The sequence below is a fragment of the Neodiprion pinetum genome, chromosome 4 (assembly GCF_021155775.2).
Source record: "Neodiprion pinetum isolate iyNeoPine1 chromosome 4, iyNeoPine1.2, whole genome shotgun sequence".
NCBI lineage: Eukaryota > Metazoa > Arthropoda > Insecta > Hymenoptera > Diprionidae > Neodiprion > Neodiprion pinetum.
The window spans coordinates 40,230,690-40,247,173 of NC_060235.2; the positions used below are offsets into that span (position 1 = coordinate 40,230,690).

General features: G+C 43.0%; 3 protein-coding genes across 4 annotated transcripts; 1 reads left to right on the top strand and 2 right to left on the bottom strand.

The window, feature by feature from the left end:
- Positions 1-3,641: 3,641 nt before the first annotated feature.
- LOC124217727 (sorting nexin-13) lies at positions 3,642-10,573 on the bottom strand. 2 transcript variants are annotated; one of them, XM_046623723.2, is made up of 10 exons: positions 10,408-10,573; positions 9,755-9,867; positions 9,045-9,144; positions 8,864-8,950; positions 8,580-8,704; positions 7,900-8,458; positions 6,232-7,821; positions 5,863-6,051; positions 5,533-5,747; positions 3,642-5,440 (listed from the first exon to the last, which is right to left on the bottom strand). In XM_046623723.2, the coding sequence occupies exons 2-10, from the start codon at positions 9,865-9,867 to the stop codon at positions 5,110-5,112; spliced, it is 3,309 nt and encodes a 1,102-aa protein (XP_046479679.1). In that variant the 5' UTR covers positions 10,408-10,573; the 3' UTR covers positions 3,642-5,109. The 2 variants fall into 2 exon arrangements, with proteins under 2 accessions (XP_046479679.1, XP_046479680.1); XM_046623724.2 differs by lacking the exons at positions 9,045-9,144; positions 9,755-9,867; positions 10,408-10,573 and having other exon boundaries at positions 8,844-8,950.
- Positions 10,574-11,043: 470 nt separating this feature from the next.
- Positions 11,044-14,749, top strand: LOC124217732 (transmembrane protein 26). Its single transcript, XM_046623732.2, has 6 exons — positions 11,044-11,605; positions 12,277-12,454; positions 12,581-12,778; positions 12,918-13,492; positions 13,560-14,048; positions 14,127-14,749. The coding sequence occupies exons 1-6, from the start codon at positions 11,412-11,414 to the stop codon at positions 14,164-14,166; spliced, it is 1,674 nt and encodes a 557-aa protein (XP_046479688.1). The 5' UTR covers positions 11,044-11,411; the 3' UTR covers positions 14,167-14,749.
- A 336-nt stretch (positions 14,750-15,085) lies between these two features.
- Positions 15,086-16,157, bottom strand: LOC124216240 (uncharacterized). The gene is made up of 2 exons (XM_046620522.2): positions 16,009-16,157; positions 15,086-15,896 (listed from the first exon to the last, which is right to left on the bottom strand). The coding sequence occupies exons 1-2, from the start codon at positions 16,146-16,148 to the stop codon at positions 15,257-15,259; spliced, it is 780 nt and encodes a 259-aa protein (XP_046476478.2). The 5' UTR covers positions 16,149-16,157; the 3' UTR covers positions 15,086-15,256.
- Positions 16,158-16,484: the final 327 nt, after the last annotated feature.

Below are 16,484 nucleotides of genomic sequence, written 5' to 3' on the forward strand. Positions count from 1 at the left end.
TCCTCGTCGCCGCTGCATCACACAAGATATAACTCTCTAGGCAGCTTGCACCAAACGCAAGGCGACATTATACTATTTGTTCGAGTCTCAGGCGTATCTCGTTGCGAAACCAGAGCCGCAGCTCGGACCGACCGACCGACCGCAGGTCGGCACCATTTTCTCATTTTACACTTATTTTATTTCCTCCTCCACGTCTATACTGTAATATACGCAAGATAGCTGCATGGGATATCGTGTATTTACTTACATATTCCGTTCACCGTGATTGTACGATCCTTTGCACCGGGTTGTAGCTACGCTCTCTGTTAATCAAACAGATCGCATGTGGTACATTGCATACTCTGCCATAAACCGCGATCTTCGTATTATACCTAAGCGGTATAATTGTCGCGAGACTCATCTGCAAGGAGCCTCCCGATATGCGATCTAACACACAACGAATTGGAGCGCGTTTCGCGTTGTACATAAACGAGTAGTCCTCCGGTATATAACGATCGAGATACAGAAACGAAATGAAAATCGTATAAACTGGGCAAAAAAATTGCTCCACTTGCGTCTGGCGTCTGGCAAGAACCTCCATGTTGCTGAATAAGGGACGCGCGAATGGCGATGCGGCCCCCCTGGCCCTGCACTATGTCTGATGTGCACATAGGGACACCCTTGCTGCTACCGAGCGGGGTCGCCTAGGGGTATTAAAGTGCGGCGCGGTGTGCAAAGGGGTCGCTCACCCCACGTATAACTGTAAGCCAGCTCGTCCTTGCGCCACGAATTTTCCTTTTCTCCCCCGTTTTTCCCCGCTACCCCCTTTTTCGCCCTTTCCATTTTCTCCCCCGTATAACTACTAGTGTACGATTTTCCCCTGACGCTGTGCTGCGGGTTATAGTTGAATCCGCGACGCTTCGCATCCATACTTATATCCTGCATTATACATGCAGCGTAGCGCGGAAAGTTTATGTTTATAAATTTCGTCCCAATTTCTATTATACGTATCCATGAAACTTTAACAATCGTTGCATAATTTCTTTTTCTTTGAGATGAAGGGTTCGACTCGGATATGTCGAACTGCGTGACATTCGTTCAGGATTGCATTAAAATACGAACTGATGCAGGCCCGATGAAGTGAAAAGGATCGATCAATCCTCAACGATCAATATTTCAAAGCATTTCGGACTAGAACTAGTTTATAATAATCTGCATTCTTTTTCCACTCGGCCAAAAATACCATAGAGGCTTGATATCGATCGCTTCGTTTTCGGTTAATGAAATGCCGTAATATCGTTCATCGTTGCACTTCGATCGAGAATTAAAAAACTTGCACTGCGTCTTGAATGCTTTACACTGATTACAATCAATCCTCATTAGTCAAGCGTCCCGCACTCGCGACGCATCCGAGAGATTTCAACGCGATCCGCGTTAACCGCGTCAGTTTAAGGATCGGCGATATTCGCAGACCCGAGTCGTTTACAGCCTGATTTCGAAGTCCCGATAACAATTCAAAAAGAGCTTTCGGCGAATGAAAACCAGTGAAAATTCGCTTCAACACTAAAAATTTATGGAAGAACCGCGCAGCGGGTATATTTGCAACGAATTTCGAACGGTGCCACGCGAAACTTCGCCAACGACTGAACAACCAGTCTCTTCCTCCTCCGGACCGACCACCGACTGTCTGCCGGATCGACCGACAGACGGATGAACCGAATCGTGATCAACGGGGTAGGTTGCGTAGCCTGGAGACTAACGTACCTACCACCTATACGCTTCGAGTATATTTGCGTTCGTTCGGGGGCGGATGAGACCGGGCCGTCCCGGAAACGGTATCACTCGTCATGTACAATCTCGAGGATGGCGAAACCGTGCAGACGAAGAAGGCGAAGAACCACCACCACGACGCGGACGTAAACTGCACCGTATGACGCGTTACGTCGACGCGACCCCTCGCCAGTTCCTTGTATAGAATTACCAACTACCCACGGGGGGCACGCGAAGTAGGGGCCGCCGGTAGAAGGGGACGTCGAGGAAGTGGCTACCCCCGCCTGCAACCCCCGTGGCCCCGCGCCGTTCGACGGTTGCGTGCGTGAATCATGCATATCGATTTTCCTCTATCCCCATGTACCCTGCATGCACGTTCGTTCGTTCCGAGTCCAGTGTGCACGCATACGCGCTCGCGTCCCCCGTCCACTAATTCCAGTTTCCCCTCCCATCCACCCCCTGCCGGCCCCCGCCGCCCCTCGATGCATACAGCAGTCTGCAACGGCAGCGTACGTGTCAACCAACCCCCTCCGTACTTTTTCTTATTCTTTTTTCTCAAAGGCCTGGGGGCCCCCCCCCCAGTAGCGGTGGCGGTGGTGTGTTCCTCCGCACAATGCCCCCTTGCTTGTCCCTCTCCTGCCTTTTGCCCCCCCCCCCCCCTCCCCCCCATCCCCGCCCCTTCTCGTCCACCCCGCCGCCTTTCTTTCCAGCATCATCGCGCTCTTCGACTGCGGTATACGGACGCCGATCACGCATATCGGCCCTCCCGAGTGCTGCTAGGCCTCCAGGTCCTCGGTTGCAGCAGCCAGGACGGAACGAGAGCCGCGTGTTGCCCCCGCCCTGGTGCAGCTAATAAACCCTCATCCTTTGTCCCCTGCCTGTACAGCCTCTCGTCGCCTTTTGTCTTTGCGTATTTCGTTGTTGGTAGGCTGCATGCATAACATACATGCGTACATGTGACGATACGCGGAAACGTCGCGTCGTCGCCCTGACCCGCAAGATTGAACTCACCCTTTAACACTTTAGAGGGCTTCGTGGAGCGCGTATATATTATATACCATCGATGTTATATCGTTTGTTCGATAAGTTTTTGGCAAAACTTTTGCGGCATTGCCGGACGATAATTTTCACATATATCACACGTGCGTTAATTTATTCACACGGATGACGATCGCTTAATTGGCGCAGCTGCCGCTAAAAGGATCCTCAATTAGTTTCACGGAACAATGGGGATTTAATGTGATATTGAGAGAGAACATTTTTTTCATCCTTTTCGTCAGATGTTGCGATCAAGGGTTACGGTTCAGCTTCGATACACTGGATCTCCTGATTCAAGTGAAAATTCTTGCTCCTTCCCTTATCCGAAGCGACTCGTGTAAATACCTTGCGATTGACTTGGGCCTATGACGTCACATTAACGGACGCGCTTGTCCCGGGGATTCGCATTGTGTATCAAATCCGATGACCATTAAAAGCACTGACACGTTTTTGTTGTTGAACATATTTTTCGTTGAATCACGCGAGGTGTAAGTTCTACATATATTAACTATTATTATTACTAACGGATGAACTATACTTATTGTTGGCCTGTCAGTCTTCCGGTCCGTAAATTTTCAAAGTTCGAAATAGTCGATACGACGCGCCGGCACCAAAGGCAACACCATTTTCTGGCTCAGAAAAAGCTTCAGACGGAGGGCGCACTTTAAACGATTGACAAAGTGACACGTGTTGTCTACTTTTCCTACGGCAAAACTCTGGCGAATAGATGAATATTATTATAAATTAGACCTTTCATCTGTTTTGTGAGTAGAAAATATCATCTGCAGTACGATAATGCATAAAGACAAGACAAGATTGTGGACAATAATTTGTACTTCGACAAACAGAGATGATTAAAATAACTTTGATGCATAGATTCTTTAATAATTAGGTAATTATTTAATATAATAATATAAATAACTACATCTATATACAGAGATATTATGGAATATAAATTATTATTTTAGAGTAATGATGTGCCGAATTCGAATGATAAATGAGTATTTTTTTAACATGAATATGATCAATTACGCTATGTTCAGCACTCCACGAATTCAATTGAATATTATCTCTCCCGTCCCGCGAACTCCGGTCCAATAAATAAATATAAATAATGCGAATGGCACAGTCGCAGGGTATCCAGTTCAACTATACGTATACATGTACTTTTACATATCATATACATACAGATGAGTAAGTTCAAATATAAATTATCTTAATATCACGGCCGGGGTAACTAACTATAGAGAATAAAATTACCGTTTTTCATTCTAAATATTTACTGTATATAAGTGTATAATAGACGTATAACAAATTAATATTAACGCGTACAAAGTGATGTCTATTGTACTGCGAATGACGAATAAAGTAATAATAGTAATAATAATCGTAACAATAACAGGTAATTAAAAGTGTGTTCTTATTTATTTCGTTTTTTTTTACACGGGCTAGAGTATACTTGCGTATCATGATTAACACCGGGATTGACAGAGCGATGCTCCCCTATTACCCTTCGAAATAATATATTCTCGTATTTATGAGTACGTAGCGTTAAAATGCCTTTGGAATGTTTCATTGATCGCTAATACGTGGGTAATAGTAATTACCTATGAATAATATATGATTACGATGAATCGCAAATTTAAAATACGCAGGCATACACATGCGAATGAGCTTTGTTAGTCACGTAATACCGTTCTCGTTATATAGCTGCCGGTTATAAGTCTCCATGATTTCGAAACGATGTTGATCTTTGGTAATTTAATAATAATTTTCACGTTTTTGTATTTTGTTACCGAAGTACAATTGTATCATATGCAAAATAATCACTTTTTTGTTTCTATCTCCCATAATTCTTCAATCTCTTGTTTCTAGTCCAAAACTTGAGATTCCAAATAAATAAATAGTACTAGCATATTGACTAGCCTTTGCAAAGTTATGAGGAATGAAGAAAATGAGGAGCTCTTAGAAGTTTTTCTGTCACCCCAGATGTGAAAAACCTCAATTCTTGAAGTACAAACGACAGATTCACAGCTTTCGAGTTGGGAAATAGTTGTAATATCTATTTTCTTAAAGCATCCTAATGTATCCAAAGCAGTGATGTAAGCGATTCCTTACTCATAAGAAATAGAGACAGATTAATACTTATTTTTTTCTAATATTCATTCGAATATATAATTCACAGATACGGAGTCTTGCCATTTCGTATGAAATGCTTATCTGTACCTATTCCTTGCAAATATAAGAATCGAGCTACATGACTGCATGTGAATTATTTTTTGACACCCTATTCACTTGAAATTAAATCATTTTTTCCGTCGATCAAGACTTCCCCTTGTCTTTGACTTTTACCCTTGGTGACGAGGAATACAATTTTCTAATTACCGACACCAAGTCGTTTTGGGGAAACAAATTTTCTAGTATACCCTCCAGGAGTACATAAAGTAGTCTTCGATTAAGCACAGGTTCTTGAAAAAGTTGAAAGACTCTGAGCAATCCACGGCGAGTCGTTTCACTACCAATGATATGTTTGAGTTCATCTGAAAAACACGATAAAAGCGCTACCTTCGCTGCTACTCGCGTTCTGCTTTTCATTTCTGCATCTCGAGGTGGTTTAGCCTCTGCTTTGACACCGTTTGGCCAGAAACTATGCCTAAAATGTGAAAAAAAAAAAAAAATATATAAATATGTCACGGCCCGAAAAATATTTCGAAATTTTATCGATTTGATTCCAATAATATTTACTTGAATAGTTTCAAATACGTTGCAACGTTTTTCGGACTTGTTAAAAGTGACACATATTCCACTATCCTTCTGTTCACAATGTCGCCAAACATCATTCTGATTATTTGCCTCAGTAACGTAACGATTCTCCTCCTTAGCCATTGGTTCTTCACTTTCAAATCGAACACTTCATCCATTAGGAGCAAAATTATTCTCAATGGAATATTATCGTCCGTCTGAAATATGCATAACTTTAGCCTCTTTTTTACACCATTCATTCATTGCATATTCGGTCTTAAATCTATACTGAGAATTCTATTTTGCATTTAGCAGATTTTCTACCAAACTTACCTCGACATCAAGACTCGCTCCAACTTTGACACTCTCATAAAGCATACTGTTCTTTTTTGGATTTCCAAAGAATTTACTTATGTTGTCCATAACACCGTCCACTGTGCTCAGCATATTGTCAGGCATCGTCTTCACTGCTTGCGTCATATTCTTCATTGAAGTCTTCAAAGGATTCACCAAAGTGTCGAGCTGCAAAAGAATTAAGTCTTCTTTTTAAGAAAAACAACATGATTGGACATCGAGATATTCTATGAACACAGATAGCTATTATTTTGTGTTCAAAATTTCGTTGAGATGGGTTGTAAAATTGCAGTAACTTAGTGATACTTCGCAAAGGCTATTTAAAGAAAAGACTCGTATCCAACTAACTGTTCTAGCAACATGACCTCCTGTGACTCCTTTGTCATAATCTCCTTGCTCCAAGAACGTTAGTAGTAAGGACTGGAGGCCCAAGTGGCCATCAACAGTGAGTGGTCTAGTGAGCTGTTGTAGCCAGATGTTGAGCATGGTCATTCTTCTCTCGAGAACGGCACGGTCCATATTGTGGAAGGCTTTCTTAGCTGGGAATGGCAACTTGGCTAAATCGTAATACTTGTCCTTGATTTTCTGATGGAGATCGTGGAAGTCAGAGTATCTCCTGTAGATGTGCCACTTTTCCTGATACCCAGTATCATACCTTTTAGTCACGGCCACCGCGTAAATCCCATAAGTTTTACCTTTATCATTAACGATACCAGTCTCAATTATCTCTGCTAAAATGTCAAACCTCCCCTGCACCAGCTTCTTTATTGCATTTTGGTCAGTCATCATTGTGTCGCCAATCTTTAAATATCGTTCGCTTTCCGGCTCCAAGTAAAACGTCACGTCAGACTCTGGACCGGAGCTCAAATCCCGTGTCACTCTCTTGGGCTCTGCGAATGTCCCCTCCCGATTGACATCTGCACTTGCATCGCTGTCGATGTTCACCTCAGAGTCTAGATCAGTTTCATCAGATATCCCACCGCTACACTCCGTACCCAGGCTTATCAGATGTGTCGAAGAGTTTGGATTTGACTTCACTCTGTTGCCTGAGTCGTCGTTTCCCCGGCGGATGTCGATTAACTCCCCTTGTTGTACATCGAGGTCGTTACCAAAGCTTGATACGCTTATGCTATCCAAAGATCTTGAATCTTCTTCAGAAGTTGGATCCTTGAGTAATTCTAACTCTGCGAGTAGCCGGACGTACGAAATGGAACGTTTAAAAGCAGGAAGGAACCTATCCTCATTCTGCAGTTTCTCATAGCAACAGGTCTGCAAATCGTCGAACCAAGTTTCACGTACAGGTTCGGACTTTATCCGGGTGGCAAGTATTTTGACAAGAGCATCGTCGAGCTGGAGTCGTATGCAGGCCTTATCGCTAAGATACTGTTGGTAAATTTTCACCGCTGCTTCTTTAAGATTCTCCAAATCAGTATTTTTCGTTTTTGAATTATCCGCACCGTTGCCGTGAAGTTTCTGAAGCTCTATATCAGATATTTGCTGCTCCGCTGACACTTTCCACCCATATATATTCAGGTAAAAGAATAAGTACGCCTCCGCCCCAATGCTCGTCATGTAGTCAATGTAATAGCTGAGCGCTATGTTGTTCTTCAACAGTTCGTCCAGTGGCAGGTTTACTAACTTGTGCCCAGGAACTAGTAGCCTGTTCCACTCTTGGTGGGCACTCATACCATCTGTCAGATCGCTTTCGAGACCCTCCTGCATCCTTATCATCCTAGTTTCAAGAATCTTTTTCACATATAGCATGCTGTTTAGTCGTTGCTTGACTGTCAAGTCGTTGTCTCCGCCGGAATCTTTAGATCTCAAATGTGCGATTTCTTTTAATACAACAACTTTGGTGGCAGCCAGTTCCTCCAGGTTATCCGTTATTCGAATTACGGTTAAAAAGGTTTCGCTAGGTAGTGTCATATCTTTTGTACACTGGAATTGAAAAAAAGATGGTGTTGGTGCACTTATCTACATCTCTTATTGATAATTATATTTTCGTCTATTACTTACCAACCATATACATGCTTGATTGATGTAATCTGGGTCGGAGAGTAATTTTAGCATAGGCTTAATGACAACGTTGACAAGAAGCTCCCGGAGGATAATCCTGACAGTGAGGCAGTTGAAATCTTCCTTCGGCAGCAACAAGTATAGGAGAATCTCTGATATTTCCGCAAGGAATGTGAGCTCCTGACTCTCATTTGTGCAAACGAGATCTCTACATATCAGATTATTCTCCATCTGCACTTCGAGATCAAAGAATACTTTCTCCAAAGAATCTTCCTTTTCTTCTACTGGTTCCGTTCCAGGTTCAGTGAGTGATCCCAAGTTTGGGACATAAAATTTTGATTGTGAATACCACGAGATATCAGTCTCGCTCTTGTTTCTACGATGCGTCGGAGTTACAGTCTTTTTCGGAGTACTTCCTGAGGTGCTTGAACTTCCACCACCTTTGTATAATTTCCCACTTTTCATCTTAGCTCTGGCCTGTCGGTAGAGACGTACATGCGACGCTGCATCGTCAACCAAACGCGTTGTCAGATACGGTATCCAGTCGACATCTTTCACTCTGGAATCAATGCATGGAAAGAGGATATTGGAACGTTACCAGAGCTCATGTCGAATCAGAGTGCGGTCAATTTTAAGAATCAATAATACATTTGGTAGAACATTTTCAGCAATATAGTCACCTATTTGCTAAGTTGATGGCAATCTTCTGAGCCGTGTCCCTTACGGATTTAGGGAATTCTTCATCATCCGTTAACCGTCCATACCATGGCTCTACATGATCTCTTAAAATGAAGTCCAGTATTTCCTGGAAATAGTATGTGTTGTTTAGCATCTGTCTAGTTCTCAATATGGTTGTGGTAGGTATCTACGTTGTACTCTCTGTATAGGGTGTACGATACACTCATAGAAACAACTACTCAATCCCGACTCGGTGCATTTGTTACCTCAACGTCTTGTAATTCACCTGTAAAGATTCATCGATGACATGACTCCCTGTAACTCTTCTGTCAGAGGTAAACTTCACTTTATTTTTGTAAGCGTCGTCGAGTTGCTAAAAAAATAATCAGAGATTAAAAATATTCCGTTTAGTTTAACAAATTTTATCTGATTTACACTGCAGGATACTGAATTGAAAAATGAAATACCTGTCGCAGCTTGTCTGTCTTTTTGTATAAGTTTTCTCTTCTGGATTTGATTTCATCAGGAAGAATTGGAGCATAACGAGCATAAATGGATGTTAGTATCCTGTATAAAAATAAAATTTAGATAATAAGTATTATGTGTGCACAAAGCGAGGCTGGGCAAGACATGTAATTCTGGCAAGATGGATAACTACCAAAATGTTTAGACAAATTCTACAAGTAAGTTTAATGGACAGGCAATAAAACTAGCCACCTGATAAATCCAGGGACTGAAGTTTTATGACTGCAATAAATCATTAAACATGTTCGAGTATCAGAGGCATAACATGTTTATGATTGATAATAAGTTTTATAAATACTTGCTGTGTGATAAAGCTGACTGATATAAAAATAATTCTACCTGTACATTTCCCAAATTTACATATTAAAAGAAATAGCACATTAGCAAGAAGGTACAAAGCATCAACTCTGACACAGTTTTGTCCAAATTTGGTAAATTATTACGTCATTTGACTGCCTTACGCATGGCATTTGAAGGTTGGGTGTAAATTGCTACATATAAGGAAAGTTTCATGACTGAAAGTCCCTGCCTTATTCAGATTTGTAACAACCTTGAACTTGTTTCAATAAATTCAAGAGTGTCAACAAGATAGTGCTTTGCAAGATTTACTCATGTGGATGAAAATATATGGATGAACAGATATTGCAATCACCCAGTTAACAGGACAAGTAGAACGATGATGATTTTGCAAATTGTCCCGAATCCAAAGAGCGTGACGAAGAGGATGACAACCGCCGCAACAACTCCGTAAAGCGGAACGTTCATCTGAAAGCAATATCGACACTTTACTTGCGAACATTTTTTCTTCTTGTTCCAACGGCAATAGCAGATTGGCTAAACAAACATGTAGATATAAAAAAACCGAAGAATAAAAAACAGACAACTGTTGGGCAATGTCGTTTTTTCCTCATTAACCAAGTATCTGTTATCAAGCAAACCGGAGGATTCCGTAGATATATCTGGAATCGGGGGATGAGGTGACACATGGAATATTTAATTGACTTTGAATAAATCTTTGATCGTAGGTGCACGCTATGTATGAGTTCGGTCTTGATTTTGACATCCGTAAGTGTACGTATGCATACGTATACTCATGAGTGGGACGTGCCTTACCTATCAACAACATCGCGCGTGCTCGGCATGATCATTATTTACACAGTTATGTGAATATACGCAGATGTCGGATGAAGGAATTTTAGATAGATAATAATTCAAGGCCTGTGTGTTAAATTATTCTACTAGGGGAGGTGTTTTGAAGGTGGCGTGAGAAAGGGAGCGGGTTGATTTTCGTCTGGTGTTACGAACCTTTGATATACGACGATATAACCCACACGAACCGCGGTGGCGGTAGCCACGTACATATTGAGCTCCGCAACGCAACTACGGGGCTTATCGACGGAAAGCGGTCAGCTGACTAACCTTTTATTTACATTTTTACTTGTGAGAAATAATCTGCAACAACAGCGAGACATTTTTTCTATTAGTTCAGTCCACCACCACTCGTAGCGCTACCTACCAAATCGCTATTTGCGCGCGCGCAATCGAACCGATTTAAACTGAGATTTTTGGTCAAGACTTCCGCAGACACAATTTTAGCGACAGATATTTCAAGATTCAAACGTAGATTTCAGAGAAAAATACGAATGTAATTTCGAGAAAATCTAGAGGGCTACAAAGTTTAATAATTTTGGGGTAAATCGCACACTACGTGTATGGAAAAATCACTTTTAGAGTATAATGAAGAATTGGTCGTAGAACTAGCATTTACGTTTTTATACGGACTAGTAATAAAAATGTTTGAGATATTTGACCGATTATTTATTTTGCAAAATTACGTGCATTCACCTCGTTTTTGCAAATGCCGACTGCTGGCCGATTGTAAGCATTCGAGGGATTCGAGGTCTTCCCCATGTTGCCCTTATTATACCTGGATGCACCACGGCGAGATGTCGCCACGTGTTTCGCCCCAAGGATCAGGAGGTACCCTTCAATTTTCAAACCATGCGCGGGGTGACCGAAATAGAGACGGGGCTGAGTGCAGTCTTCGTAAATCTCTGATCCTTTCAAGTCCGTCATCCAGTTGAAAGTGGAATTGCCGTTGCACTTATCGAGGGAAAATAAAACGCGATAAATGACATAACGTTTGAATGTCAAGTTATTTGAATTCTCCTTTATAAGACGATGTTGTTCAACTGAATTTTTCGCGTGTTCTATTCAAATTTGTTTATTAGTAACAATCAAACACGGCTAACGATAAGTCGAAACTCTCAGTGACTTTCGAAACCGTTGATAGAGTAAGCGAGTACACAATGGCCAAACTTTTAGCGACTTTGAAAGCAATAATAACGAGGCTCGTTTTCGCTGCTCACGGTTTCGTCGCCATCTGGCAAGTGACTACGTTCAAAAAAAATCCTCTCTACTGGTATCTGAGTTGTCCGATTCTGCTCCTATTCTTCGAAGGGATATTCACACTAACCATAAAGGAAAACCAAGAGTGGAAGTGGTAAGATCAACCTCAGCATATCGTGGGTTCATTTTTGCCTAAAGTCTACAACAGTATCGGAAGTTCTACGATAAATATAATAATGAGTATATTATTGCGTAACACAAGAGCCACTACAGCTATTTAAACAACTGTGTCCAGTGACGCGGTAAATGAATCATCCGGAATCTAACCGAATCGGAAATGATACGTTGGGTACCAAAACAAGAATACATGTTTAAAAACGAGAATCTGCACCGCAAAAAATGAAAAAAAAATGGACATGAAATTTCTGGAATTATGATGTCCGTTGTATTTTCTCGGTATATATCAAACCAGACTGCTGCAGTTTTATTTTATTCTAACGAAGCGCGGACCCTAACAAGCCAATTTTCCGGGGCATAGCGTTTGATGGTCCGGATGAATGTAGCGGTCGCCCCTATAAACTGTGCAGTGGCGGTCTTTTGTGCGCGTGTTCTGGGGTGACGGTCGGAAATTGGGCATTAGCAACTCGTTCGATTTCAACCAAACAGACTCAATATTTATCGACCTACATTAAAGACGGTACTCGCGCCACAGGGATTCGCGTGAAATAATATCTCCGCATCATCTAGGCATTCACATTTCGCATGTTACGTGAAACATGTGCTGCTCCTTACTCATCATTCTAAAAGAATGTTTTTTGTTTCAAGGTTCTGCCCCTCTGTTTTTCTCTACCTCAGCAGCGTTGTACCGGCGATATGGCTTCTGGAATTGGACAAGGTGGACAGACGCCTAAAAATGCGCGATTCCAACATCAATCTTACTGATAATTTGAATTTCACTAATCTTGCTGGGGCGGATTTAAAAAACTTGGAAAAAGCTCTCGGTGTACGTAAATTTCCACGCAAAAATATTACAGCGACGTTACAATTTTTGATAAGCCCGTATAGCAAGCAGTTTAAGTCCAAATTGCGTAATTTAATCTGATGCACGGGTAATAATTTTTATATGCAGATGAACATCAGGTTACCGGATATCCAAATATCGACCGAGACCTGGGTGACGTTGATCGAGCAATTCTTAATGCTTATTTTGATAATCGGTCGCTGGATGCTTCCCAAGGGTGAACTGACGCGAGATCAGCTAAGCCAACTGTTGCTTGTCTACATTGGCACTGCCGCTGACATCATCGAGTTCTTCGATTCATTCAAGGTCAGGTGTAATGCCTTCAGTTGTTCTTCCATCTCTCGATCTCTATTCCATCTGGGAGATGAATCTATTAAAAAATGTTTAAATCAGATTAAGATTGAGAAGAATGATCATTGTTTCTTTTTTGTTGCCATTTCCACAGGAGGGAAAGATCGCCCAAGAACCTCTGTTGGTGTACCTCACATTGGCGATCTGGGCTTGGTCGTTGATGCAGTTCACGGTAGTCCTGACGGCAACAAAGTCCAGGAAATCTCGATTATCGTCCGGAACGACAGTGAAGCGGAAACGGGGCGTCCGGGCGCAGGAGACGAGCTGTTGCAGCATCGACGTCTGGGGAATCGCACTGAACATGGCGCTGCAAGACGGACCGTTTCTCGGTTTCCGTCTGATCTTGATAATCCACTACCAGATAGTCAGCTACATGAATATTTTTTTCACCTGCAAAAACACCCTGGTCATACTCCTCCAGTTGTACCGACTTTACGTCGTTCAAAGTGAGGGTAAGATCCGGCGGAAGGAGGAGAACCTTGGCAAGCGCGAGGCCCAATCTGCCAATATCAGCATCATATCTCGAAGCACTCCGACTTCTCGGAAACGGAAGCGCGAAGAGCACGGATCCAGACGCCCCAGGAGGGATCAGGACTCAGAGAGTGACGAGTCCGCGCGAGAAACCGACAAATACGAACTCTCGCCGAGAAACCTTGAGGCTGCGACGAGGTAAGTAAATGTTCTTGGTCTATGGTCGGCACTATTCTTGACCCCATTCTTGTCTGTTCGTGCGAAGGAGGACGAGGGGCGGTCGTCAGGACACGGGCTACTCGACATCGAGTTCCCGAACTTCGTCGAAACAGGACAAGCTCCAGAAACGAGAGAACAAGAAGAAGTCGACGAGTTCCAGGCGGGAGAATTCGACCGATGAAGAGCGTCGCGGTAAGCGGTCCGAGCCGAAGAAGAAGAAGCGAAAGCGATCCGTGGAACACAAGGATAGCTTTAAAGTTGGAGCCGGCGTGGAGAAGGAGAGTCCAAAAGGGAGTCGGCGAGGCAAGGTTCGATGTGCTGAAAAAAAGGAGAAGGAAACAGACGGCAACGGCCGCCGAAGGCGTCGCGAGGCTCCCGATCCCGAAGAGGGTGAGGAGGAAGAGGAAGATGAGATACAGCGGACGGCCACCGAGACTGAGGACGAAGACGACGAAGAGGAAAGAAGCCGGCATCGATCTTCGTCTCGTTCTTCAGCTGCTCGGAGTTTTGGAAGCGACTCTGAGGGCGCCAGAAGGTTAGCGAATGTTCAAAAGTCATTAATCCTTAGTTCAGAGCGCTCACCAATTTTTGCTCGCTTTTTGATTCTATTCAGATACAGGCGGCGGAGGCGTGGACATGAAGTTCGCGATTGACAACGGAGTCTCGGCATCGTGGCGATGTTCTTCCTCTATCTTGTCATCCTCGTGATTTGCATGCTTTTCATTCACGCCGGTATAAATGACGGCCTTGTTTTGACGACGAGAAGTCGTCGTCAGTTCTTCTCGTCGCCCAGTCAACAAGGATCAGAAGCTTGACGCGAACGGTTTAAGTACAACCGTGTTCTTCGGGCCCTCATCAGACCAGATCCAATTGTTTCGGCCAGGCTGTAACGGGCTACATTTATTAATAATCAAAACACATTCGAATGAATCTATTCTAATTTGAGATATTGTGATTAATTCTAGTGTTTTAGGTGTTTACGCGTAGATGCAGAGTTAGATTTGATATGCAGCTGAGCCTCTGCATTATGGACGCAATGTGCATTGTAGAGCATTATATAGATTAGTGTTGTTTCAACGTTTTAACTGTGAATTCTACATTTTATTGACAATTTTTGCGAGGATCGGAAGTTCTCAGAGTATAGCGTGTAATTAAATATTGAATGATGGATTACACGGTCCTTTTCTCTCATGTAAAAAGCCTGCCAGATAACGAAAGTATTGTACCGTTTTAATTATTCATCATGAACAAAATAAATAAAATAACCATTTTCTTTAGTGGAATGGCGATTTTTGACCCCATAAATTTTTAAATACTTTTGTGACTATCAGACTTATTCCAGATACGAAACTGAAAAATTGACGGTGTGATTTAATACATTTTGACGTTTATTGGCACAAATCATGAAACATCAAGTTGCGCCACAATTTACCTGCAAACATACTTGTGAGAATGCAGCATAAACGTGAATATACAAATTTACGGTTTGATAATTTAACCGTTTATGTAGTTTATCTTTGCCAATTAGTAATAATATAATACATTTTTCATTGCGCAGCTTCTGTCGGGCATGAAACTAATTTTTTTTTTTTTTTACATACACAGTAGTATCCAATATAACTATCCCTGCTCAACTCGACTATATATCATCTGATTATCTAACTTGAGTACTATAATGAATTTGTGGAAACAGTTCACGGAATTATACAAAAGGCACATCAAGGAACGACGGAAGGAACTTTTTCATCCTTCGCGGGGTTGAAGCCACTGCAAGCTGTGTTTTGCGTCGAGACTGTCAACATATTGACTGAGGTCGCGCTGTCCAACCCCAGTTGCGACGCAGTAGAGAAGACTAGTGTCAACGAGGAGCTCTTCGAGCCAATGATGGTCGCTAGTTTTTCGATCGGGAGTTTGGACCCCTTCGCTGACGGTAATCGTCGTGGTGTTCGACGGTTCTCGTGATAAAGATCCAGTTGCGTCTTCTGCAGAGATCACCGACGTCTTTCGCGTCATTTCCGGTTCCCTGCAACTCGTTTTCACTCCGTCCTTCGATCCTCGGCTCAAGGATCGACCGGCAAAAGAGGCAGCTCCCTGCTCCTTCAGGCTTTCATTATACTCCGAAAGGATCTTAGCGATTTCTGAGGCCTCGCTGGTGTTCCGGAGGATTGCAGATGACCCATCATTCGGTTTTTTGTCGCAATTATCGTCCGGTGGTAGCGGTGAGTCTTCGTGACTAGAAGGCAGGTCCTCCATCGGTAGAAGCTTTTTGTATATCGAAGACATCTCCATCAGCGTCTCGTCGCTTATCGACGAATCCTCGAGCTCCGTAAGGTTTATACTGTCCGCACCGAGCGGCTGCCCATCAGCGGTCATTTGCTCTTTGCTGAAATAAATCGATTTTAGGAAAAAGTTCCATGCATGCAACTTTCACATACATCGAACTACATTGCGACGTGAATCCTGCTTGGATCTTTGCATAGCTTGAGTGTGCTTACTTTTTTCCGTCTTTGAGTTCGTTGTCCAGTTGAGTCCAAGCCTCAGCGTCGTGACGCCGTTTTTTTCCAACGATGCGACGGTAGCTGGGCAACATTACCTGGGCACAGTAGGCCAGCACCGAATGCAGGCTTTCGTGCATGCAAGCTCTAAAAGATGCATTCGAGCCCTCGATGATGGGCTGAATAGCATTTTTAGTCGATGGTGGTTTTTGGAGGAATCTCGACGACGTGGGAGACGTCGTCGGCGGGGTTCGCCTCGGGCGTGGGTCCACCGACACCACTTCCACCTCATCCGGTCCATCCAGAACCTCCCGGTACGTGCAGTCAAACCCTTCGGTATCGGTGCTCGACCAGAAAATACGACCTGCATAACCCGCTGCTAATCCAACCTAAAGATTTGTCGTGTAGAAGAGGTCAGTGAAGGGTTCAAGATCGCTTTTGATCTCAAACTTCCAGAACTTTCAGTACTCAACATT

Excerpts from the sequence above, each read along its gene's own strand:
- LOC124217732 (XM_046623732.2), top strand. The coding sequence starts at position 11,412 with ATGGCCAAACTTTTAGCGACTTTGAAAGCAATAATAACGAGGCTCGTT. Across the intron at positions 11,606-12,276 it reads GAAAACCAAGAGTGGAAGTG|GTTCTGCCCCTCTGTTTTTC; the intron begins GTAAGATCAACC and ends TTTTGTTTCAAG. Across the intron at positions 12,455-12,580 it reads ACTTGGAAAAAGCTCTCGGT|ATGAACATCAGGTTACCGGA; the intron begins GTACGTAAATTT and ends TTTTATATGCAG.
- LOC124216240 (XM_046620522.2), bottom strand. The coding sequence starts at position 16,148 with ATGCACGAAAGCCTGCATTCGGTGCTGGCCTACTGTGCCCAGGTAATG. Across the intron at positions 15,897-16,008 it reads GAACTCAAAGACGGAAAAAA|CAAAGAGCAAATGACCGCTG; the intron begins GTAAGCACACTC and ends GATTTATTTCAG.
- LOC124217727 (XM_046623723.2), bottom strand. The coding sequence starts at position 9,867 with ATGAACGTTCCGCTTTACGGAGTTGTTGCGGCGGTTGTCATCCTCTTC. Across the intron at positions 8,459-8,579 it reads GCCATCAACTTAGCAAATAG|AGTGAAAGATGTCGACTGGA; the intron begins GTGACTATATTG and ends CATTGATTCCAG. Across the intron at positions 5,748-5,862 it reads GAGCGAGTCTTGATGTCGAG|ACGGACGATAATATTCCATT; the intron begins GTAAGTTTGGTA and ends TGCATATTTCAG.